Here is a 27,016-nt window from a genome sequence, read left to right on the forward strand (position 1 = left end):
ATCCGACACCGCTCTACAACTCGTAAACAAAGCCTCTTTCTCACTCCCTTCCTTCTCAAAATAATTCCTATTTGCACATCCTCCAAATTCAAACTCCAATGCCTCATCAATAAGTTTCAGAGAACTCCTCGGAGACGGACAAGAAAACATCCTAGGACCAACCTCCTCATCAGATTCTTTCTTCGATAACTCAAACCAACTTTGAAGTCTATTTTTCGATTTTTCCATCTTGGCAACATCCTCCCCCACATAAACTCCATTCAGAAAGTCACCACCCAACTTCAGTGGCAGACTCACAACCTGATTATTTGCCTCAACAAAATAGTCAAATTGACTTTTGGAAAAAACCTGACTAGTGCCAGAGAGAAATAGAACATCCTGAGAACCTTTTCTCTACCTCTGCCTTGATCACCTAAATCCCATCTAGAATTTCCTTTCTATGCAAAATATTGGCAGCCGCAATCTCTTCCTCTGGTTCAATACATTGCTTCTCAACCTCACAAGAACCCACAACTTTCCATACCTGTTTTGGCCTCTCTGATGTCCCCACATCTTGTTTCTCATGATCCCCTCTTTTTTTAATCTTTTCTTTCCGTTTACAATGACTTTCATGGTGAGCTTGCTTCCAACAATATAAACAAAAAAAAGGAATAGATTCGAAAACTACCTCTTGATAATAACTATTATCCAACCCCGAAGTTCCCAGCCAAAAAGAATGACATAAAGGTTTTGAAACATCAATATCAACACAAATACGGGCTGCTTCCGAACAAGTGACACAAGTTGTCGCATTGTCCCTCTTCAAAAAAGGCCAAAACCTCCACCAATGCTTCTCAAAATCGACTAGTGGAAAAAATTCAGGGGCAACCCCGGCGGCCTCATCCATATAGGAACCCAAGGCAAGTCTTCCTCCTTAACAAAATCTGGCATCCAGTGAGAGATTCTGTAAGGAACCCCTGCAATATTTGAATTTCTGCAAGCCATGACTAAAATGAAATCCAAACAAGAACGTTTCTAGGATTTCGCAATTGGCCAACCACAGGAATAGAGCGTAGCCCCCAACGGTTTTTAACAAAACCACGGACATGATCCAGCGACGGCCTTGTCCTTAAAAATTGTATAACCATAGAAAATTGGAAAGGCTCTACCGATTGCTTAATCTCATTCCTGGAAAACAAGAAGAACATCTCCCCTTCAATGAACATTTGCTCCCAAAAAGAGATATCAACTTCAAGCAACACTTGTGGTCGCGCGACCACCACATCTGCAAAAGCAAACCCAGACGAAGAACTTGAAGGATCAGACTTAGATTTCATCTTCTGCGCGACCTGCCAATCAAAACCCTCTACCACACCACCTTGCCCTATCGTCCCCGACGAAGGGCCGGCGGCCAACGCCACTAATGAAATCCTAATCGCCTCCCAAAATTAGAGAGAAAATTAAGTCCCTGCCACGTGCTATATATGATCGATTAATGGGTTGCTTCACTTTTTGTAAATTATCTCAATCAAGTTATTAAATTATCACTCAGATATTTAACTAACCTAGTATTGATTATGACTGTTATGAAATCATTCTAAGAACAATGAAGTATATGATGAATATGTCATATGTGATAAATATCATCCACTGAGATGACAAGATTGAACCATTTAGCAGATAAATAATACATTAAAACAAGATTTGGAGTACTCCAATAATCTTGTTTTATAGTCCATATATACCAAATTCCTTGGACATCTAAATTGGTTTAAAGTGGATTGCAAAAATCCAACATGCCTTACCTTTCTTTAGTTTGAAGCACCAAAAGGTAGTGATATTGTTGCAAATCTGTAGATCATTATTATCATCTTGACATACGCATAAGTTCCTTTTTTTAACGAGTATTGCTAGTATGTCACCTAGCTTTTCTTTTTATTTTAATCTTTTTTTTTATATTTTTTTAATATATTTAATTTTTTTAAAAAATAAATATACCAATACATGCATTAAAAATCATTTTTTTTAATCATTAAATAAAAAAAATAAAAAAAAATTTAAATACATAAACGGTCAAAATGAGAAGACAAACTCAAGCGACATATTAATATTTTTCTTTTTTTATTATTTTTTTGGGATGAGCAAATATTTTTCCGAGATTTATATATCCAACGTATAGTTTTTTCTACCTTATAGAAGATTTCAATTTTAATTATAATTAGCGTATTGTTCAAACTATTTACCTTTGATGGGTAAAATTTGCTGACCCGACGACAAGAAAAAGTACGGCCGACAATTGCGGTACTGTGGCAAAATATCTCAAACGCTCATCATTTCTCAAACACACGCAAACATCTGCCAATGGTACTTCTTATATAAGTATTAATAATCCTTCTCGGCAATCTGCAGATCAACATCATGATGACAACGTCTTATATATACTTTAATCCTCATATATATATATATATGAGCCCAGAGTAGTACTGTTCCATTTACCGAAGACTTTTTTTTTTTTAGTTTTTCTAATATTTTAAAACATTTTTAAAAAATATAAAAAAAATATTAATAAATTAATACTTACTTCCTTAATTATTAAGTAAAGAAAAAAATATAAAAAAAATTAAAATATATGAAATGTCAAAATGAAAGAACAAATTAAATAGACAAAATAATATTTTTCTATATATACAAGTGCAAAAAGGAGGCACGTCTTGCATGATAAGCTATACATGACGATGAAGAAACATCCTATTTTTCAAAATATATATCAAGCTCATGTACAGCGCCTCTTGATTTCCTTCTCCACCACAAGCCATCATTTACTGTTAATTTTGACCAAAATCCCTCAAAAATAAAACGCAAAAGAACTCTATGAGCTCGTGAAAGGGTAAGACGCACTATAATTATATATACATATAGTTGTGTCTCCATCATCAACTATAACTATAATTAATCCATCTACAACGCAAGATCGAGTAGGTGTTGTTTAATCTGATAATTAGGAGTACTTTGTGGACCATTCAGGTATTGAAAGTACAGCTAGCGTCATTTTTTTTAATACCTAGGAAAAAATGAAATTATATATATGATATTGTTTGAAGAGTTCAATTAAACTTGAAGAAATAGAGGAGAGGGACACATCAAACTGATTGCCCGTTGTTTGACTTTTACTTGAGCATTAACAGTAGATTCAACAAAATTTAGCCAAAATTTAACTAGATAATTTATTTTTATAAATTTAACTAGTCATTTTTTAACAACATCAAATTACAGACTCTTCAAATTTATAACTATTTTATTAAAATATTGATTTGACATTTTCATTTATTTTAATTCTAATTGTAATTTGAATATTTATTCGTTATTAAAAAAGTACACATTAATTTTCTAACGTTAATATTAGATTTTAAAAGAAAAAATTGGCATCAACTAATAATAATGTTGTAGAACTAGAACTTGAAACACTCTAACAAGATGATGTTATGTCATTGAAATGATGACTAATGAAGACTAGCTGCCTTATGTGATTGAGACGAAGAAGAATTTTTTAGAGTTGTGAATTTTTATGCCAAAATAATATTTGGCCAAAAACTGACTCAACAAATTTGGTTAGTAAAAATGATCAAAATTAAAATGACTGTAATTTTGTTGAATCTCTAAGTTACAAAATAATAATAATAATAATAATATATTAATGTTACGGTACTATAGTCGAGAGTACTGCAGTGAGAAAACTGCAGATTTCTCCCCTCGAGAAGACAAAGGCAAAGTTGACAAACCATGCTAAAACAAGATTAAATGAGAATAAATATGGTACGTAAGACGACGTAGCAGCACATGAGCAATACGGTCGAGCGAGGAAACTAATGCCGGATACCTTGGTATGTGAAACAGCTCAAGTTAGTGTATTCATCAAAGGAAACAACACGCACTGCATTCTATTTACAGGCCCGCTATTAATGGTGTTTAGTTATTAACTGATCCTTCTTCCTTATATGTGATCTTTAACGTCGGAACAGAACGAAATCAATTTGAAACTAGAAAAATTATTTACCCAATTAGAGCGAGAAGGGAAAAAAATAGTTAACATAATAAAGTCATGAGTTTTGTTGGCTCTTTGATCAAGGCCATCATGTACGAACGTATACGACGAAAAAATCATTAGTGGAGTACTACTTATAATTAAATTACAATGTATGATCAGAACCTTAATTTTGTATTAATTATAATCAGTACTACACTCGATCGTTTTCTTCCCGATCATATAAATATATATATATATATATGTAGTTATAAGCGCGGATAATACCTATTTATGTTGCAAATTCACATCCTACTGTTATATATATATATATATATATATATATATTCTTTTATGATTTGAGATAAATTTCGTGATCATGTGAGAATGGCGAGGTAATCAAGCAACATATAGAGTATTCTGCGATACATAGGAGAGAGATATTTTGAGATATTCTTTGAATAATAGTGAAAAATTAATAAAAAATAATAATAAATATTGAATAATATTGAAAAATAATAAAATATTCTCAGGATACCTTGATAGTAAAACTAGACCGGCACCATGCATATAATTAAAAGGGTTATCTGATCCTTGGGATATACGATGAGGCTTTTTCCTGTTTATAACATCCTAAAACGCGGCGAATGGTCGGATTCTCTCATTTATGTTTTTAATTAATATTTCTTAACCATTGGGAGTCCCACTGGCTCTTTCAACTTGCACAATGTCAACTATTATCACAGTATAAATACCGTGCAATCATCCCTCCTCCATACAATATCAACACCAGTTATAGTTCCATTAACCCAGCTCTCCCAACCTCTTTCGGAGTGTGATCCAATGGCTGGAATTGAACAATCCCCAGGAAGCTCCATGCATGGAGTGACAGGTAGAGAACAAAGCTTTGCTTTTTCAGTTGCTTCACCCATTGTCCCAACGGACACAACTGCAAAATTTGATTTACCTGTTGATTCTGAGCACAAGGCCAAGGTTTTCAAGCTTTTCTCCTTTGCCAATCCTCATATGAGAACCTTTCACCTTTCTTGGATTTCCTTCTTTACTTGTTTTGTCTCCACCTTTGCCGCCGCTCCCCTTGTTCCCATCATTCGCGATAACCTCAACCTAACCAAACAAGACATTGGTAATGCTGGAGTTGCCTCTGTCTCGGGAAGTATCTTCTCTAGGCTTGTAATGGGTGCAGTTTGTGACCTCTTAGGGCCACGATACGGGTGCGTATTTCTCATTATGCTTACAGCTCCAACTGTTTTCTGCATGTCGTTTGTGTCGAATGCTGGAGGCTACATAGCTGTCCGGTTCATGATTGGATTTTCTCTCGCAACGTTCGTGTCGTGCCAATACTGGATGAGCACCATGTTCAACAGCAAGATTATTGGGCTCGTCAATGGCACTGCTGCCGGGTGGGGCAACATGGGTGGAGGTGCAACTCAACTGATAATGCCTCTGCTTTACGACGTGATTCAGCGTACTGGTTCCACTCCCTTCACTGCCTGGAGGATAGCCTTCTTCATTCCCGGTTGGCTTCATGTGATTATGGGAATCTTGGTCTTGACCTTGGGCCAAGACTTGCCTGATGGAAACCTCAGTACCTTACAGAAGAAGGGTGATGTTTCCAAAGATAAATTCTCCAAGGTCAGTTTTCTTGAACTCTTTTATCTCTCTCTTCTTCTTTTTTTTCTGTCTTTCGAAGAGTCAAGGAATTTCAACTGATTTTCTTTTATGAATCAGGTGTTGTGGTATGCGATCACAAACTATAGGACATGGATTTTTGTTCTCCTCTATGGCTACTCCATGGGAGTTGAATTGAGCATAGATAATGTCATCGCTGAATATTTCTATGATAGGTTAGCTACTATATATAGCTACTTCCTCCTCTGCATTACTCCTCACAATATATTATATATCCTAACCCTACGTTGGCTATATGTCAGGTTTGATCTTAAGCTTCACACTGCCGGAATCATTGCAGCCACCTTTGGAATGGCCAACCTCCTTGCTCGTCCCTTTGGTGGATATGCCTCTGACTTTACAGCTAGATATTTTGGCATGAGGGGCAGGCTTTGGACTCTCTGGATCCTCCAAACTCTAGGAGGTGTCTTCTGCATCTGGCTTGGCCGTGCCAATTCTCTCTCAGTTGCCATATTGGCTATGATTCTCTTCTCTGTTGGAGCTCAAGCTGCATGTGGAGCAACTTTTGGGATCATACCCTTCATTTCTAGGCGATCTCTGGGTATCATATCAGGCCTGACTGGGGCTGGTGGGAACTTTGGCTCTGGGTTGACACAACTAGTTTTCTTCACAAGCTCAACATTCTCGACTGCAACAGGTCTTTCTTTGATGGGGGCCATGATTGTGTGTTGCACTCTTCCTGTGACATTGGTTCACTTCCCGCAGTGGGGCAGCATGTTCGTTCCACCTTCAAAAGACATGGTGAAGTCTACCGAAGAATTCTATTACGCATCAGAGTGGAATGAGGTTGAGAAGCAGAAGGGTTTGCACCAGCAAAGTCTCAAATTCGCAGAAAACAGCCGGTCAGAGCGTGGCAAGCGTGTTGCCTCAGCTCCAACTCCATCAGATTCAACACCGACCCATGTTTAGTACCCATAAGAGAAGAAGATCAAAGTGATGATGATGGTGAAAGTTATGAGCGACCAGTAATAAGAACAAAGGCTGTCTAACAGGTCTGAGTGTGTCTCTGAAAAGATAGATTCATAGTCATTCACCAGATGAAGCAGGAGCTTACCTTTATAGATATCCGAAGAGATTCATGTGGAATCGTTTATTGGAATTTGTATACAAATGTAATATGCACTTATCTGTGCATTGTTAATGCATGGCATGCATCTATCTGGTGTGGAATTTTCTGCAAATGGCTTTCCATGTGATTGGTTGACCTATCACTGTTTGGAGTCGTTATTTTCAAGTTTCTAAATAAATATGGTCTCTTTCCTATCACACAATATTGTTTAATTAAAAATTAGTAATTACCTGATCAATTTTAATAACGATTAATACGAATACCAATTAGTCATTCATATTTCAAATTAATTAGGAGGCTCCTTTGATTTTACAGCGTTATCTTTTTATTCAACAGATTTTTAATTTTATCATTTTAGTATTTAAATTTTTTTCAATTAAGAACTCCAAAAAATTTTAGTAAGCAAGAAAATAAATGATAAAATTAAAAACTAGAATAACGAAAAACAAAATAACTATGTCAGCCTTACAAGTTGTTTAATACGGCCTACTTATCCCAATGAATTTTGCTACATACAAGCAAGTTTGCGTACCAATCTGCGTACTAATGTTGTTGCATTTATATTCTAAATTCAAATTAGCACAGTTTTCAATAAAATCTACTTTCTGACTAATCATATTAAATGGGTACGCATATTAGTGCGCATAATCGCTTACAATTAGATTTTTCCTATCCCAATATATATTGTTAAGTTTCTAAGTTTCCCTGCATGGTCTGAGCGGGCAAAAAGAAAGTTATTACAAAGAATTAAATTTTCAGAGAAAAAAAAAAAAAAAACCTTTCTAAATTTTCAGAGAAAAAACAGTTTTCATAACCAAAAAAAAAATCATGTCTTACCTCATCTCATCTTATCTCAACTAATTTCAACTAATAATCTTACTACTATTCGTAAATCATCTCAACTCATCTATTCTCATCTAACTATCCAAACGGGACTAGGTGTTTAGGTACCTAACTTTTGAGTACTCACCAAAGTATTTGTGTTTAAATAATAGGAGGAGACAACCCCGAGCTAATGCGCAAACCTTTTGACAAGAAAATGAAGATGTTAGATAACTTTCATTGGATTAGCTAAAAGTTAAATTCATTGAATATTTAGCTATTAAATTATAAAATGTGATCACATTGGAATAGCTAAATAGTTACAGTCACTTCTAAAATAATTTTCAAATTTGAAAGGAACTGTTCATACATCAAATACATTTTATATCAATTATTTCTCTCTCCCTTTTATTATCAACGGCTTTCTCCCTTCTTCCCTCTCAAATAAACTAGACGCCCATCCCACCAAAACCTGAGTACCCCGTCTTCGACCAGAGAGACCCACCACTGCATCACCACCACACCACCACACGTCTCATCGGCAACAACATCACCGCACCATCGCGCCATCGCACCACACGCATCTGCATCCCCCACCACACCCTCCTATCTACTTTTACCTAGCAATGCTTCTGAGGTTCTTCCTCCTTTTTCTTGGCTTCCAAACACAGAATTCTCAGAACCCCCATCAAACAGAGGAAGAAAAAAATAACATGGTAATCCAAGTTATTACATTTTTATGCACGGATTTAACAATTCCATTTCCATTTATACATAGGCTTAAAAGTCAACAAGGAAATTATGAAACGTAGCAAGCATACAGATCTAAAGAAATATATCCTTGTAAGTCCAGACGATGAAAAGAAATCAAAATGCTGAGAATTAACCAAGAAAAGGGACAGTGAACTTGGAAATATTCATGGATAGTTGAAATCATCTGCCTCCATTCTTGAAATTCATCTTCTCGTAGTAGCAAATGGAGAGGAGTGATAGCGAGAGATGGACCTCATCTTTTCCCCAACGAGTTGGCGACTTCGATCCAATCATTGACGGAAAAGAAGCCCAAGACGACGGTGAAGCCGATGAAAAGGAAGAAGACGAGCCGGTTGACGATTGGGGCTTGGAGAGAGGCCGGATGTAACGGGAGTGGAGGCGACGGAATCCATCTTACATTTATCTTATTTTATTGTCATATAATGAAAAAATGACTATTCCAATATAGAGACTTATGTGAATAGAATAATCAAAAGCTAAATTCATCTTACATTCATAAAAAAATATACTTTAACTTTAGCTAATCCAATGAGAGTGCTCTTAGCAGTGATGGCTCTTGTATCACCATGTCCCTCTAGTATTAAGAATGATATAAACTTTAGAAAAATATGAGAAACCGAATGGTAGTAGCCTCTTTAAATCATTAACTTAAAATTAAAGCAGATAATTAAAAGATCATTCCATCAAGTACATAAATAAAAGCGTACTTTATTAAAATTTAAAGAGAGGTCAACGCAAGTACTTATTTAGAAAGTCATGTGCTACAAAAGTGAAAAACTGAAAGCATAAACAAAATAGTAATGCTAGATACAATCATGGATTATGTAAGCACCGCATCATGTTTTGAACCATCTACATGCAGATCATCACCTGATGTAACGCCCCATACCTGGATAGATTGGAGAATTACTACCTGTCACTTATAAACATGTCTCTCGACACATCTAAATTCTCCAAAGACTTCATTAGCATAAAACAATCTCATATCTTCTAAATAAACACATTATAAACTCCACAAAATCATTACTGCAACAGTAATAAACCAAGAGTCCAAAATCTCCTGGTAGTCATATCATACCAAACTGATAAATTCATAAGTCCTACTAAACCAAAATCATAATTAAATCTAAAAGATATCATAAATCCTTCTTTTAACGGTAGTATCCTAGGGTACTAGACATTCTCTCCTCAGCTTAGTCATGCTCACAATTCCTAATTCAGATTCCTAGTTGGACTCTCCACAATATCTGAAAATATTATGAAGATAAGGGAGTGGGTTATCAACAACTCAGTAAGCAGATGACATATGCTAGCGTGCAAACATGAGCATTTACAAAGTACAGTATGCAGAACAAAATATTTTACAGAGTTATTATGCAGAACAAAACATATTTTCAAAAGTAACAGAGCGATGGTTTTAAGACAAGTAAAACCCAGAGTACTTTGGCATAACATAACCTGAGCATCATCATCACATCAAAACAGAGCATCTCACAGAGCAGAGACCATGTTTCATTCCCGTGGTAGGGTTGTGCTAACTCCGGTGGCCAAACCGGGCAGAGACAGGTGAAATCTTTACCTTATTCTTATTGGAGCCCCGAGTGTGCACACAGGAAAGACCACAATAAACCACTTTGTTTTCAAAGTGGGTGCACCCAGAGACAGAGAAGTTGGTACCAACCCAAACAGAGCAGATCGAGCAGAGCAGAGACAGAGTCAGATACAAAAATCAATACACCATGCCAAAGGTTTTCAGATGTTATATCAAAATAAAACAGAGTACTAAAACAAAATCAGATCATTTGCACATGCTGAAAACAAAAGCCATAACATCTTTCTAAATAAATGCACAATTTTTCAGATTCTCAATATCGCTCTTTTTCAGACTTCAGAGACCACATGACAAAATTTAGCTCATGTCCACACAATGCATGTCAGAAAATATGTTTCCTTTTTCACACAGATTTCATGAATAATGCAAATAAGCGACCGAGGTTGGTTTTTGTTTTCCCAAGTTCCCATTACATCACAAAATATGCAAGTTTTCAGAAAGTCAACCTCAGTCTTATTAACTCGTATAAAACCTAGCATAAGAATCCCGCTTATCTGGACTTTTTAACTTTTCAGAAAATCTTCACGATAGTGCCAAAGAAATATCAATCATCACCTATAGAAAATTCATGTAACTTCAATAAATCTCCAATTTGAACAGTTACTTCCTAATTACACTTGGAATACCTATTTTAATACCTCATGACCTAAAAATTCTCATAACCCCAAAAATACCATCACTTTCCAAATTTCTCAATATCCACATAATATCTTCAACTAAGATATTAAATTCTAACTTATTTACTATTGAAATGAGACTATAAAATTTAATACATTATAATATAATAAAAGTATTATACTTTAAGACCCTAATTATCTTCTGTAATAATATTTTTATACTTAAAACCAAGCCTTCACGTAGTAAATTAAAAACCAAGCCCAACGTATAACTAGGGGTATTTTGGAAAAAAATGCTTATAATGCATGGATGCTTTGGTGAGTACATTACAAAATAATTTTTTGAAAATACAAAACAGAACCATGACAGCACTAAGTTCATAGGGAGAGAAGGAGCCGTGACGGGACTGGGCGGCTGAGGTGCAAACTCCGGTGGGCTGGGCGTCTACGCACTGAGAGAGAGAGAGAGAGAGAGAGAGAGTGAGTGAGCAAGAGAGAGAGACTCCAAGAGAGAAGGAGAGAACACGGCGTGGGGAGAGAGGAAACAGAGAAGATAAAGGCGCGACGGGACAGTGAGCTGGACAGGGATCGACGGTGGTGAGCACGGCGGCCTGGCACGTGAGGGGTGCAACCATGGACGAAGGATCTGAGCACGACGTCGGTAGTGGTCAGAAGATCGACTGTGTCTCGAGCCCTCATCTATCAACTATGAATGGCTGAGCATGGGGACACTTGGAGCAACGACTGGTGGTTCAAGATAGGGCTCATGGTGATTGGGTGGTTGCTCGAGTGTGGCAAGGGCTACACCGTGCGATGCTTGTGGTGGCTGGGTAGCTTGCGGTGGATTCGCTTGACACAAGGAGTTACAGTTTAAGGTGGAACTGGTGGTGGGTTGCTCTGTTTTTGGCATAGCAAAACAGAGGAAGTTGCTAGGCAGTTGGGGCGTGGTGGTTAGGTTGTTTTCATGGTATTTACTGACGTGAAGCAGCACCTTGCGAGGTGGTTGAGGAAGAGAGTTGTTGTCTGATTCGCGGAGGAGGGATAGACGCGTGACAACGCTGATTCCTTTTTGAGGATGATCTTGACTAGTTCAGTGGAGGCCGACGAGTGCGTGGGACAGGCTTCCGTTGAGGACACAATGGCGCTGGGTCGTGGGGGCTGACCCGTGGTGGTTGGATGGCAGAGTTTCCAAGTGCCTCGCCACTTGGTGCGGAGAAGATAGATAAATAGAGAGAGTTTGAGAGGATAGAAAAAGAAACACAAAAGCATTGCAAGTAGAAGACAATAAAAATAGGTGGGAGAGACTTGAGTGCTGGATGGAAACAAAAATAAAAAAAGAGAACTCAAAAAGGGGAAGGAAGTTCAAACTTCAAACTGCCTAGATCACATGGAGATAATGGAGATTGGGTGGAGAAATCTTTGGAAGTGCAGAAACGAAATTTGAAAAACGGTTGAGAAGATAAAATGAGATAAGCTCACTGCAAACGACGTCGTGGGGTATGAGGGGTTACTCAGCTGTGTGAAAACAAGAGAGAACAAAAAAAAAAAAAAGAAACAAGAGACTCCAAAGGAACGGCCTTGGGTTTAATTGGCCCAGGTGCTACACTTGAGGTATACACACGTTACAATAAAGAGAGTCAAATACTCAATAAAAGATTGTATTTAATATAAGTAAGCAGTTACTTATGCATCACGTTAATTAATATAAGTAACCACGGGTACATACAAGAGCTACCAAGAAATGGCCTATACACATATAGCATGTAAAACATGTACATATATACAATTGTCCAAAAACGGTATTTCCAATTTATATCAAATGAGAATTAAGATATGTATGATCAAAGTTATTTACCTCGAGTCTTATGCAAATACTAGTTTTATGTAATGATCACAGTCGTCAAATGGCACCTAAACATAGTCATATTGTTGTATAAGAAGTTACCCCAGTGCATTAAAATGTAAATATATAACACTACAACACAATTGAGTTTTTGTGACGATTTTGAATTTGTCACAGTCCAAAAACTGTCACCAGAAAAGATTTTCTATGATGGTTTAAGAAAATCGTCACTAAACGTGGATGAAAAATGGTTATACGTTCGAACTATAATAGTGTTTTGTTCGAATGTAGCTTAGACGATGTCGTTTTCGAATGAGTAAAAATGCGAACGTATAAAATTTTACGTTCGAATGGATCATGTACGTTTGAACATTAAGCCCATTTATGTGCGAACGTGTAAATTATTTAGTGGAACGTTAGAATGTGTAGACTATTAGTTCGAATGTTTTGTCTTACAGTTCGAACGATTTAGTTTATGTTTAAATGTGAATTGTTTTAAAATTAAACATGAAGTTTCAAATTAAAAAAGATTGAGAATTGAAATATCTGAACCTCTTCTTCTTCCCATCCATCCGTGAGAGATTTTTAAGATTTTCTTATCACAAAATGATTATCCACCAGCATTAAAACAGTGTCTGTTACTTCTTTTTTTCTTTCTCAAAACAAAATTAAACTGGATTATAAAATGGGAATATGTTATCAAACCCCATCCCTCTTTCAATACCATTATGTTCTTAGCCCATAAGTCTACGTCAAATGATGGAAAAAATATAATTATGATTATGCCATAAAAATGTTTTCAAAGATTACCAATGCCCTTGAATTTCTAGTCTAACGAAGTAGATTTCAGGCTCAATTATCATCCATTACTAGCAAGAAGGGTTTGAAGAAATTAGCTGAGGCAATATCACAAGTTTTAGACAGCGATGATGAAGAAGACTCACCGCTGGATCAAGTCAATTTATCTCCATCACAACAAGCCACATCATCACCACTGCAACAAGCCTCTCCTTCTCATGCCAACTCATCTTTCCATCCATCACATCTAATGGACTCCTAAGATCAGTTTGATCTGGAACTTGCAGATTATGACCCTTAGATTATGATGTGATTCCAAAAAATTATTGCTTTCTCAATTATTCAACATGACAGTCACTTTAACACGAAAGCAGAAATATTAATGATTACTGTCAGAAGCATTATCTCTTCAGATGCACCAACGCATAAAGACAAGCAACTTTAAGCACCCATTATCAGACTACTATTCAACTCCACTCAGAAGCATAATTGGTGCCACTCATTCATTATCTGCCGACATGTGAAGACAAAACTTTTGGTCTCCATTATTGGATTACTGTGTATAATGTTACTGTTTTAGTGTCTATAAAATGAAGTTTATAAACAAAGGAGGCATTCAGAAAAATCTCATCTGAAGCCCTTTCCTTCTCCCAATCCTCACTTCCAAAATAATCTCTTTGTGTAAAATTTTCATCATGTTTTTTGCCTCCAATCTTTCTAAAAATTAATTTCCTTATAAGTATTATATTTTTAATGAAGTCAAATTTATTTGATATGATTTTTATCTTTTATATTTATATAATTAATAATTCATGCATATGGTCAGTTATAATGCTTGTTAATATTGTTTTATGTATATGGCTGGTTATACCGCCTATTATTATATTATAAATTAGAATTATTACTTAGGATACGTTATTGGTATCTATTAGTAGATAATATATAGTACTATATGGTATTATTAGTAGATATTATTAGTAGATACTATATATATATATATATTGAGCCAGCCTTAGTTTTCTTAAAGAGAGAGACTCATCTTCTCTCTAGAAACCCCTCATCTCCCCTTCGGTCCAGGGGGAGGAGTTTTGGCTCCTCCCTCCCTCCCTTCTCTTTCATTCCTCTCATCTCTAGTTTTCTACTTTTCTTTTTCATTTTTGGGTATTTTTTCAGGGCTAAGTATGGAGGAAGGCTGACCTGCTGCTCTCCCGAGTCTGGCGACCACCAGGTGCCCCACCACAAGCTTCCCAAGGGGCTGATCCTTCAGACAGCTGAAGAGTTTCGCCGAACGGAGCAGCGCATGATCCACACGCACGGCCCAAAGAAAGCACATGTATTCCATGCGCCACTACTCAGGGTGTCCTTCTACCGTCACGCGTGGCCTTTCTGGGTCCAGGACCATCGGCTACTCCAAACCTAACCATCCGCCATACCCGCAGGGTACAACCGTTGTTTGTGTTATCTTTTTCCTCTAAGGTTGAAAATGTGGATCTATATATTTTCAAGATGTAATCTGTTATTTTTTCATATTTTTTTAATTTCTGTAATGTCTTTTATATTTTAGAAAAATCAAAATAAAAAAACACATAGTGCCTTAGACGTTCGTCCATAAAGTGTATCCTAAATTCCGTCTTAGACGGAGTGTGGGGTTTGGTTTACTCTACTCCGTCTTAGATGGAGTACGAGATTTGATAAACTTTGTTTTGTGCAGAGTTGTGCTGTCTCTCAGATTTTAGATTTGTAGAGGTTTGTCGTATTAGACTAGATCATGTCAGTCACAAGTATGTACTATGGAGCTATTAATGTTGTAGTTGACTTGTAATGTATATTTCAGATTCAAATTGTAATGTCCGTTATTAATGAATGCAAAATGTTTTTCCTCAAATATATATATATATATATATTATAAGTATTACTATATATTAGATAATATATAGTATTGTATATTATTATTAGTAGATAATATATATTACTATATATTATTATTATTATTATTAGATATTATTAGTAGATACTATATATTATTATTATTAGATACTATATATTACTATATAGTATTAGTTGATAATCTACAGTAGTACTATATATACTATAGTACTAGATAATATATAGTACTATATCTTTTTGTTAGTAGATAATATATATTACTATATATTATTATTAGTAGATATTATTAGTAGATACTATCTATATATATATATATATATATTAAAGGAATACTATAGATATTATTATTAGTGCATAATATATAGTATTACTATAAAATTAAAGACAATATTTTTATTTTTGAACTTAAATATAATATTATTATTCTTTTTAAACTTGGAATTGCAATATCGATCGAAGAACCTAAAAGCATTCTCTTACCAAGATAATTTTTTAAAAGAGAAAAAATGTTATTAAAATAGATTAATATGAAATAGATTAAAAAATTATTATTATACAAAATACATTATAAATAGATTAATATGAAATGCATTACCACAAAACAAAAAATAGTGAATATGATAAATTAAAGACCAATTATAACTTGATGCATAAATTGGAATCTAAAATAATAATTACATTTTGTAAAAAATTGAAGGAATTCATTACTTTATGTTTGAACAGTTAATTCTAACATTCGAATGATACGGGAAATGATGTAACCTTTGAACATATTAATTCTAACGTTTGAACGTTATGTGTATATAAGTAGTGCATCCAAATGTCGAATGAAATCTTCACTCACATCCAAAATTTGAACCATCGCACTCAACTATTGATATGGTCCAATGCCGCCATCAATCGCCACTACAACTGTCACAAAAAAGGTTAGTGTCTATCTCTCTTCCTTTTATTATGTTTTTTTAACGTTTTTAGGGGGTTTCGGTACCCATTTGTGCCGGATGTATAACTTCATTTTTTGGCCACCATGAGTAGCCAATGGCCAAATGGCCACTGTAGATAGTTTACACCCAGTGGATACTTCATTTTTACTGTGGCCATTATTAGAGTAACATTCTATTTGTGGAAATCGGAAATGGCTGAGTTAACAAAGCCATTTCTGGGTTCGAATGTTCGAACGTGCCAATTTCAACATTCGAACATTCTACTCAAGAACAACATTCGAACATGCAACGTTTCGTTTGAAAGTTAAAAATCATTCGAACATATCGTGGATTTATGTTCGAACGTTTAAGTTGACGTCATATATTTTTGCTTCGCACATCAACAACAGTGTCAGTTCTACTTCAAACGTATGTTAATTTCCGTTCAAATGTACTTTCATGTTTGAACATATATACACATAAAACGTTCGAATATAACATTCGTCCGAACGTAAAATTGCAATAGTCCAAACGTGGTTACCTACTCGTTTGAATGTTTTCGTTTTACATTCAAACGTTAAGTTTTAAACATTCAAACGTACTTTAGAACAGTTTTAATTTGTTTACCTTTATATAAATGTCTACTCATGTTTTTTTCTTTCTGCAAAGATATGTCTCATCATTTGACAACTAGGATGATGGGCACCAAAATGGACATAGTCCTAAAGATCCTTTACAAGTTCTAGATAGGTCAATCTAGAACTTGTAAAGGATCTTGAAGAGTAGGTCCATCTTAGTGCCCATCATAGGATATAGGGTAGGGAAGGAACCCCGGACACTTCTCGAATAGGCGTTTGAACTGTTATGGTTGAACGTGAATTGTTGATCAACGAATTTGACGAGATCACAGGAGAGGGCAAGAGTCTGAGGTCCATCTTTATCTCTAGAGGTTGGACCAGCATTTGCGCACTAAAGGGGAGGATATACCCCTTCATGGTCTGCGAGTTTTACATGGAGATGTTGTCCATGCCTTAGGATGTAGCTACTCACACCGTAACTGTACGAGGTGTTCAATTCGAGGTATCGTCGGATGTCACCGTCAACCTACTCAGAATCTATTACGTATCTGAGGCATCGACTACAGTGAATGATCAGCCAGAGGGTGCATCGAATGTAGGCACATCTGCATCATCTACTGGCCCCATCAAATCTATGGCCAAAGATGTAGACCGGTCGGGGGGCAAAGGGAGTGATCAGCCTTAGGATGATGACCACGTTAAGGATTTCTTTATTCTCACTGGGAGATACCACACACTAATCGATAAGAAAAGCACGTTCTCCCAGACATTGCTACTACCATTTTCAGCATTTTGCACTATGAGTTGCAACAAACGTGGACCTTGTGGCACATAAGGCCATCTTTAACCAGGCAAGCGCATAGTTCCTCCTACGAGTGGCACGTGGAAAGCCTATCAACTTACCACTGTGGATATTTGAGAGGATCCATTACGAGGAGAGTATCATCTACACTGACAACCTACCATATTGGGGTGATTATTACTCGGCTATTACTGGAGCAGAGAGTAGTGGCATCCCATGCAGAGGTGTGTGGTTGACTGAGTAGATGAACCCACTAGACATGTTCTCACACTATCAGAGTATTGGACAAGAAATGGGCATGCTTGGAGGAGCCTGGGCCTACATCAAATATTGTTCTACTGACCTAGTCTGGTGCCGGTGTTGCTCCCTATAGCTGGAGTACTAGTCACCAGCCAACGGGTACATCTATAGGAGATGTGCACCCTGCTTAGCTCGATGAGATGGTCTCAGATATTACTGTGCATATCGAATGACAGATCGCTTCAGTACAACAGAGTGTTTCTGAGGTTAGCCATCGCAATTGTGTCCTGATCTCTTGTAATCTGTCAAAGTGGAGAAACCAAGAATGATGCAAATTTGTGTTTTGTTTTAAAAACATTTTTTTTCCATGGTTGTTTGTAATCTTAATAATCATAATATGGTGGGTCATAAGGATGAGAAAACTTATTTGTCAAATAAGGATTTTTTTTCCCCATTATTTCAACGAAATGACTTGTTTAATGGTAACTTTATGAAAAGCAATAATTGGATATGCAGGTGGAGAAGGTTGAGTTTGAAGAGAACAAAAGATTTCAAAAAGAATAATTGAATCTATGTCAACTAATATAAATTCATAAAAATGTTAGGTTTTCTTAATATTTTGTAGAATGTATTGTCAATCTAGCAAGAGAAATGCATCAAGTAATTTTTTAGGATCAAACAAGTGCTAGATCTCAGACTCAATAGGGAAAACTAGATGTCAGTGAGTCTGAATTATAATAGAGGATGCATAAGGTTCACAAAAGAGTGGATGATTAAAATAATCTAAGAAGGCGTATAAGAAGAAGGAGAAACAACTTTTGAAGATGTTGGTGATTTTGGAGAGGCTAATGGCGAGAATAAGTTGTAGAATGGTCTAATTTGTTATGGTAATATTCCCAATACCGTACAAGGTTTTGGAATTACAGAAGGACAAGGTAAAGGATAGAGAGGAGATAGTAGCTTAGCATAAGAAGATTTAGACTTTAATCTTGACTTTGAGGATGACATTATTTTCCCTGTGAGAATTATCAGGATAGAAAGTAACGAAGAGAATTAGATTCTCCCTTAATATGTTCAATATCAAAATCATAAATACTTAATATAGCATGTCAACTAGCAAATATTTGTTTAGCAGCCAAATTTTTTACATCTTTGACCAAAACATTCTTGGCTAATTTGCAATCTATTCTTAGTAAAAACTTTTAATTTAATAAATCATCTTAAAATCTAAAAATGCATAATACAATAGCTAAAATTTCTTTTTTAATATTACTATAATTTTTTTGGGTAGGATTCCAACATCCTGAATGGAATCGAATAATTTGTTCCGAATCAATTGATAATTCTTGCTTCATAATTCCTCTGTAACCAATATCAGAGGCATCAATTTCAACGATTTTAAAAGTATGAGGAGATGAGAGTTCTAAGCATGGTAATTTCTTAACATAAGACTTAATTTGTTTTATAATATTTATATACTTTTCTGTCTATGGAGGTAGATTCTTTTTTAATCTCTTGAATAAAATTAATAATGGTTTACATAATGGTCTGCGAGATTGATAAAAGTCTACAACATCATAAAGGCTTCTCAAGAATCTTTGTAATTATTGCTTATCTTTTACCTCATCAGGAATTTATTAGCAAATTATATTGCTTTACTTATTGGGGTAATAGTTTCTTTTTTTTTTTTTATAATAAGAACTTCATTCAAGACATCAAGATAATGTGCTTACAAACTAGAACAATCTAACCAAAATTACTTTAATTTGATAGAAAATGAGGAACAGACCCCATCCATATTTCTAAATCTGGGATAGACCATGCATGTTTTGCAAGACAATGAGCAACCTGATTCTCACCTCTAAGCACATGTTGAATCTAGTGCTCTTCAAAATGACTTAGCAGATTACGTACCTCCTTCAGCAAATTACCTTGAGCTGATAGTGAATCTTTGTTAGTAGACAATGCTTCCACCATGAGTAAACTATCACTTTCCAGCACAACCTTCTTAATTCCCATATGCAAACTGAACTGCAAACCCCGAAACATGGCTAGTAATTCAACTGACTCAGGTTCACTAAGCTCATGCTTAGCCTTGCTCACAGCCATTAGTATTTCCCCATTCTCATCCCTAAGTACAACACCCACCCCAGTTTTTCGAAGATCAAAAAATAGTGCAGCATCTACATTTAGCTTACAGTAACCTGGTGGAGGAACCTGCCAACAGCCCACCTTATGCATAGCGTAGCTTGGTTCTGTAGACACTGGAAAGTCAAGTTTCTTTAGGCTAATGGCATATTTTGCAATAGTTATAGGGTCCAATAGAGAGTGTTCAATAATCCACTTGTTACGCCTGTACCAAAAAGCCCAAGCAATTAAAAAGAATCTGGCCAGTAACCCTTGTTCCCCTCTATGTAATAAGAACTTGACTACCTCAATTACAGAGCACATATCATTCAAATTTGTTAAGACAGGCAACAATTTTATCCATGTGGCTCTAATGACAAAGCAATTTAACACAGCATGAGATGCATCCTCAGCTAGATAATTGCAAAAATCGCATGCAGCACTTTCAACAACTTTCCTCTTTAAAAGGTTCTGTTTTGATGGAAGGCTGTCCATACAAACTCTCCAAGCAAACACTTTAACTTTGTTGGGAACTCTCATTTTCCAAAAAGCATTCCACATTTTTTTTCTCCTCATTGCCACTTGAACTCTCAGCAGTGTCCTGGTCGAGCAGAGAGTTGAAAAATATGTACCCATTTCGCACACTAAAAACCCCATTCTTCTCATACCTCCACATCCACACATCTTCATGTTGACCTGGGTTGAGAAGGATCTTCATAATATCTGAGGATGTTCTTGGATTAAAGAGAGCTCTAACTCTTGAAACATTCCACCAGCCTATTTCAATATCCATAAGGGAAACTACCCTTGCTGAGGGTCCTTCTCTACACTTCCATGTTCCTCCAACAGTAAAGATTGATGACCAGGCACCCAATTATCTTGCCATACCCGATCAGTGGACCTATCCCCAATCCTCCATTGACAACCTTTAGCTAAAAAGCTTCTAGCTTCCCAAATTCCTCTCCAAGTATAAGATGAGTTATGGCCCAAATGAGACTAAAAAAAAAGGGTATGAGGGAAATACATTGCCTTGAGCAATCTATGGACTAGTGAATCCTCATATTTAAGCACCCTCCAAGCCTGTTTGGCTAGTAATGCCATATTAAAAACTTTGAGGTTTCTAAATCCCATTCCACCCCTACACTTGGAAATACACATTTTATCCCATGCTACCCAATGAATTCTCCTCCCATCATCTCTTTGTCTCCACCAAAACTGAGCCATCATCTTTTCTAAGTCTTTACACAAAGTAATGGGCAATTTAAAACAGCTCATAGCAAACGATGGAATAGAACAAGCGACAACCTTTAATAAAATTTCACGGCCCCCTTGAGACAAATTTTTTTCCTTCCAACTCTTCAGTCTCCTCCATACCTTACTTTTAATATCTGTAAAAGCAACAGATTTTGACCTCCCTACAATAGGAGGCAAGCCCAAATATTTCTCATATTGTTGTATTGAGCTTCCACCCCACATATCCATAATATTATTCCTCAGCCTAACAGGTACATTTCGGCTAAAAATCATAGCAGTTTTCTGTTTATTGATCAGTTGCCAGATGCCAACTCATACCTCCTTAACAGTGCTATTTCTTGAGGTGTCTACATCCACATTGCAAAACACAATAGAGTCATCGGCAAACAACATGTGATTAATAATAGGAGCCCCCTACAGATTTTAACACCCTTTACAGATCTGTCCAGGTCAACAGCTTTTTAATAGACCAATGAGTGCTTCAGTACAAAGGAGCAATAGATAAGGGAACAAAGGGTCCCCTTGTCTAATTCCTCTAGTTGGCAAAATAGGAGCAGTTGGGGTGCCATTTACCAACACAGAAAATGACACTGGTGTAACACATTTCATAATAAGATCCACCAATCCCCTAGTAAACCCCAACTTTATTAGAACACCTTTAAGAAAATCTCATTCCACTCGGTCATAAGCCTTGGACATGTCTAATTTTAGTGACATATAGCCCTTTCTCCCCTTCCTTTTGTGTTTTAGAAAATGGACCAGTTCATATGCTACTAAGACATTGTTCATGATCAGTCTTCCCGGCACAAAAACCTATTGTGTATCAGAAATAATAGATGGCAGAACACCTTTCAGCCTATTAGTGATGACCTTAGCTATAAGTTTGTAAAAAACATTACACAAACTAATAGGTCTAAACTCAGACACCAATGTAAGGGATTGTGTCTTAGGGATTAACACTAAGAGAGTATGATTTAAGTCACTTGGAATCTGACCTGTGTTTAGGGCTTCAAGTACAACAGCAGTAACCTTTTCGCCAATTATGTGTCAATACTTCTGAAAAAATAAAGGTGGCATCCCATCTGGGCCAGGGGCTTTATTAGGATGCATTTGTCTCAAAGCAACAAGTACTTCTTCAGCATTATAGGCCTTCTCCAATTCAGTATTCTTATCTTCAGTTACCCTTGATTCAACTCCATCCAGGATGTCCATAGAGCCTCTTACAGTTGAAGCAGTAAACAGAGAGGTAAAATACTCTCTAATTAGTTTATCCCTATCAACACCCTCTTTCCAGACCCCATGCTCATCTTGCAACCTCTATATAAAATTCTTCTTTTTTCTCTGAAAAGCTTTCTGATGGAAATACTTTGTATTCTGTCGCCACGACATAGCCACTAAACTTTAGATCTCTGTTTCCACATAAGCTCCTCTCTCTCTAGCCACAATTGAACCTCCACCCTTGCACTCGATGTTCCTCAGTTCTCTCCATAGTAGGGTCCATGGACTGTAACTTCTGCAGTCTCATTTGTGACTGTTTAATTTGCTGTTGGACCATACCAAACTTGTCTTTATTCCAACCAGCTAGCTTCCCACTGCTTTTTGAAATTTTCTGCATGACATCAATCATAAAATTACCCCTCAATTCCTCCTGCCATGTATCCTGTATGATCTGCTCACAGTCATGATGACCCACCCATATTGACTCAAATCGAAACATCACTTTCTTCCTACAAGGACCAGAGAAGCCTTTTAGTATTGAGACACACAGGGATATGATCAGAGTAGGAGACTGATCCATGTTGGACTTTAGAATCAGGGAAAAGATCTACCCAACTGTATGTTGCCACACAACGATCTAACCTTTCACAAATTCTATCACCTTCCTCACGTTTATTACACCAGGTGTAAGCAGGACCAAAGAAACCCAAATCCATTAAATGACAATCAGAAAGAACAGATTGAAAAGCATCTAATTGACTTTGGGGTCTCATTCTACCCCCCCCCCCAACCCACTTTTCATTGTGATCCAGTACTTCATTGAAATCTCCATATACAAGCCATGGTCTATCAACTAAGTGAGCAATTAAGCGAAGTAGATCCCAGGTCTAGTTCCTTTTATAGGTTTCAGGATGGCCATAGAGGCTCGTGAGATACCAATTCAAAGAACTATCGGTCATATATGAGATCTCAACATGAATGTGGTTATGCAAAAAATTGAGCACCTTCAGATTAACCTCTTCTTTCCACATGAGCACTAAACCCCCACTTCGACCACAACAATCAAAAGTAAAACAGTTAGGATAGCCTAACCTGACTTTATAACGATCCATCACACGAGCTGTAACTTTTGTCTCCTACAATAAGACAATTTTGGGAGCTTCCTTTCTGATTAGGTCAAGAAGAGTTTGAAATCCCCGTGGGTTCCCAAGCCCCCAAGGATTCCAACTGAGCAGTTTCATTGTTCCCGGTGGGGCTACCTTGCAGCCTCCGCTGATCCCAATTGGTCACCTTCCTCCACCAAACCCATCGGTAAGCATGAAGGAATTCTCTTCGCAGCCCTTCCATCATCATGTTCGATAGCTGGAGCCTTCCTTTTTCGGACTACCTTAGATGAGCTCGCAGGGAGTTCACCTTCTGGCATAGGGAGGGTATGCGTGATCTCCGTTTGACTTTTTCCTTAGGCCCAGTCATAGCATCATTAGGGCTCATTACAGGGCCCACCCCTTGACCCAAGAGAGGCCCATGGGGAGGTGCGTTAGATGCCTTAGTCATTGAGTCCCAACACTGACCGTTAACCATGGCCTTATCCAATTCTTTTCGAACTCCTGCTTCCTCGGTTAGTAACTAATTACTTGGACTTTTTTTCTCGGCAATTTCCGTCTCAGTTCTTATCTCACACAGCTTCTCTACAGAAATTGGAACATTGAATAACTGCCCAGACCCAGCAGCCTTATCCCCCATATCTCGTAGATTTGAATTTTCTGTTTGTTTTTCCTGTAATCCCGGGTCACGCACCTCAGTATTAGCCGTGTTTCCCGTGCCATTATCCCTATGGCCGGTTTGGCGATTATGGCCCCCCAATCCAGCAGGTGGCGGTGCTCTCATCCATTACCCGTAGGGAAAATTATCTCCTATAGGCTGTTCAGATCGAAGCTTCCATTCCTCACATTCTCGATGAGAATGCCCCATACGCCCACACTGGTAACAGAAGTTCGGCAACCTTTCATATGTAAAACGTGCCCAATACTCTCTATGAGAGTCCGAAGTAACTTTTTTCCGCCGCAATAGAGGCTTCGTAATGTCCAGAGCTATCCAGACCCGCATGTATTCTGCCCATGCTAAGTCATCAAAGTCAACATCCACGTCAAGGACCTTCCCCAGAGTCGTCCCAATCAAACGTCCCACGTATTCATTACAGGCCAACAGTGGGTGATCATGAATTCGAACCCAGAAGTTAACTTCATTCATGTAGACTTCGTGTATTTGTAGGTGGCCCTCAAATTCTTTGGTGAGTACCAACTGTTTGTCAAAAGTCCAGGGGCCATCGTGAAGAACCCGTATCTTATCTCGTTGCTCATCAAACTCCACCAACAATAATCCAGGCATTATATCCTGGAATTTGATGCCCTTAGTCGGTCACCATATTCTTCGCATTGTCTGCTTAAATGCCTCACGATTACAATGACATTCCGTAAACAATTTGACCAACAAAAATTTCTCGCCTCGAGCCCTCTCATCCTCCAGCTTTCCCGTGTCGACCACTACCTTCGTAGATTCCTCTTCAATAAGAGAAAGCTTATCATACATCGAAGCCAGATCCTCATCCATCTCACTGCTACCACTCTTCCACTTCCAAAAGGGAGTAGAAAAATTTAGTCACCAGCCACCTACACAAGGGTAGGAAAAAAAACCTCTATTTTGGAATAATTTTATTTTTGGTGATTAAAAAACTAATTTATTTTATTTAATAATTTGAACAAATGCATTTAAATGTTTCCAATGAACCAATGCTGCTCAATAGATGAAGAAAAAATTAATACACCATCTATATAAACTATTGAAAAGTGAGTGAAATTAGTAAATATTTCATTCATAATATTTTGAAATTCACTAGGAGCATTTTTTAATCCAAATGACATAACATTTCATTCATAATGTCTGAGTGGGACTGTGAATGTTGTTTATACTGATCTTTTTCAGCAATTTGAATTTGTCAAAATCTACTCTTCATATCAGATTTTGAAAATACAGTAGCATTATAAAGGCGAGATAGTAAATCTTTTTTATTAAGAATTGGATATCTAATCTATTGTAATACTTTATTTAATAGTTTATAGTTAATAACTAATCGAGGCACTCCTTGTTCTAATTTTGTATGTTTTTTAACATAAAAGGTAGCACAACCCTATGGTGATTTATTTTTCCTTATTAATCATTTTATTAATAAATTATTAATTTATTTTTTACAAAATTTCAATAATTTATTGTTCAATTGGTCTAGCTTTAATGAGAATATTTTTTTTCAAAAAATTACTTATCATAAAGTAATTCAACTATACGTTGTTTTATATTCCAAAAAGTATTTGGCAAGTTGGAGCATACTTCTTTTTCAACTATAGTTTTAAAATTGTTAATTTTTTTGGATTAATAATGGATTTTTTAATTGTTCTTCAATTCTTTTGTATTTTAATTCTTGTTTTAAGAAATTTATTTGTTTTTCTTTTCTTTTAATTTTATCTTTTGTTAAAAAATTATTATTTTCACTTAATGAGACTTCTCTTAAAGAATTGATTTCTTTTGAAACAAGAAGAAATAAGAATTTAAATTGAATTTCTTTGCCAAAGTATTTTTGTAGAACTTCTTTCTCCTATTACAGAAAAAGAGTATAGTAAAGCAAGAAATGAATTTTCACGTATTACTTTAGTATTAATACTTTTTACTAAAATAAATGTTATTTTAAAACAAATTTCATTATTACATATATGTGCATTAGATAATTTATAATTTATATTTAATTTTATTCCATTCGCTTGGGATAATATTTCTTTTATTTTTTCAAAATATTTGAAATTTATTAAATCCTTCTTGGATAAAATTTAAATCTGCTCATGTGTCTAATAGGGCGATTGTTGTAAGAGGAAATTCTTGATTAATAGAAACTGTTACTTCAATATACCATTTCTAAAAATTTATCCTATCAAGGATGTTAATGAAATTATCTGTCTCATCCTTGATAACTATTGTTGAGGACTCTCCTTGTTCTTTATTAGAGATATTAATATTCTTATCTATTTTTAATAATATAATTTCTTATAATAATATTCTTATCTATTTTTTAAAATTAGGATTTTTCAGATTTTTAACCTCTTGTTTTATTTCATTAATCTCTTGATGTAAGTCTCATAGTGTAACTTTTTATTTTTCATTTTTAAATCTACTTACTATTTCTGAAAAATTATAAGTTGCTGGTACTGAAGTAGTATGATTAGTTTTTGTATCAAAAGTGTCTTTTAATTTTACTAAATAATCTTTTTTTCCTTGTGGATCATTAATTTTATCAATTAATACTAAGATAATATCTTCATGTTTTCAAAGAACATTAATCATTTTGTTACAAATACAATTATTTTTATCGAGGCAAGAACAAATATGAGTCTCATCTTATTCTGATTCACTATTAAAAAATTGTTCTTAAAGTAATACATGCTTGACATTTTATCATGTTACGTCAACTAATAATAACAAGAGTTCAATAGTATATACAAAGTTGTTTGTCTTTTAGTAGACAATAATCTTGACCTTGAATGGTAACTTTTGTCTTGACCTTGAATAGTACACAATAATCTAATAATGAATGAAGTTGTTTTTCTTTATTCTTTGAGGAGATAATATTTATGATAGTTTTCATCTGTCATGTTGAATAATTGAGAAAGTAGTAATCTTCTGGAATTACATAATCT

General features: G+C 35.9%; 2 protein-coding genes and 1 long non-coding RNA gene across 3 annotated transcripts in view; 1 reads left to right on the forward strand and 2 right to left on the reverse strand.

The window, feature by feature from the left end:
* The window catches only part of LOC121239262, a 20,123-nt gene extending 9,884 nt beyond the window's left edge, over positions 1–10,239 (reverse strand). Inside the window, exons 1-2 of the long non-coding RNA XR_005935266.1 lie at positions 10,227–10,239; positions 3,715–3,728 (exon numbers count right to left, since the gene is read on the reverse strand). This is a non-coding gene — a long non-coding RNA (uncharacterized LOC121239262). The remainder of the gene's footprint in view (positions 1–3,714; positions 3,729–10,226) is intronic.
* LOC121239260 (high-affinity nitrate transporter 2.1) lies at positions 4,784–6,891 on the forward strand. The gene is made up of 3 exons (XM_041136469.1): positions 4,784–5,653; positions 5,750–5,865; positions 5,953–6,891. The coding sequence occupies exons 1-3, from the start codon at positions 4,844–4,846 to the stop codon at positions 6,617–6,619; spliced, it is 1,593 nt and encodes a 530-aa protein (XP_040992403.1). The 5' UTR covers positions 4,784–4,843; the 3' UTR covers positions 6,620–6,891.
* Positions 10,240–24,164: 13,925 nt separating the features above from the next.
* Positions 24,165–24,662, reverse strand: LOC121238142 (uncharacterized protein At4g02000-like). The gene has a single exon (XM_041134984.1). It carries the CDS (start codon positions 24,660–24,662, stop codon positions 24,165–24,167), a length of 498 nt encoding a protein of 165 aa, XP_040990918.1.
* Between the last annotated feature and the right edge of the window lie 2,354 nt (positions 24,663–27,016).

This window comes from Juglans microcarpa x Juglans regia, chromosome 7D (genome assembly GCF_004785595.1).
Source record: "Juglans microcarpa x Juglans regia isolate MS1-56 chromosome 7D, Jm3101_v1.0, whole genome shotgun sequence".
NCBI lineage: Eukaryota > Viridiplantae > Streptophyta > Magnoliopsida > Fagales > Juglandaceae > Juglans > Juglans microcarpa x Juglans regia.

What these genes read in the sequence shown, in the direction of transcription:
- LOC121239260 (XM_041136469.1), top strand. Translation starts at nt 4,844, where the DNA reads ATGGCTGGAATTGAACAATCCCCAGGAAGCTCCATGCATGGAGTGACA. An exon ending in CCAAAGATAAATTCTCCAAG is followed by an intron (nt 5,654 to 5,749) that starts GTCAGTTTTCTT and finishes TTTATGAATCAG; the next exon opens with GTGTTGTGGTATGCGATCAC. An exon ending in GCTGAATATTTCTATGATAG is followed by an intron (nt 5,866 to 5,952) that starts GTTAGCTACTAT and finishes GCTATATGTCAG; the next exon opens with GTTTGATCTTAAGCTTCACA.
- LOC121238142 (XM_041134984.1), bottom strand. Translation starts at nt 24,662, where the DNA reads ATGCCTGGATTATTGTTGGTGGAGTTTGATGAGCAACGAGATAAGATA.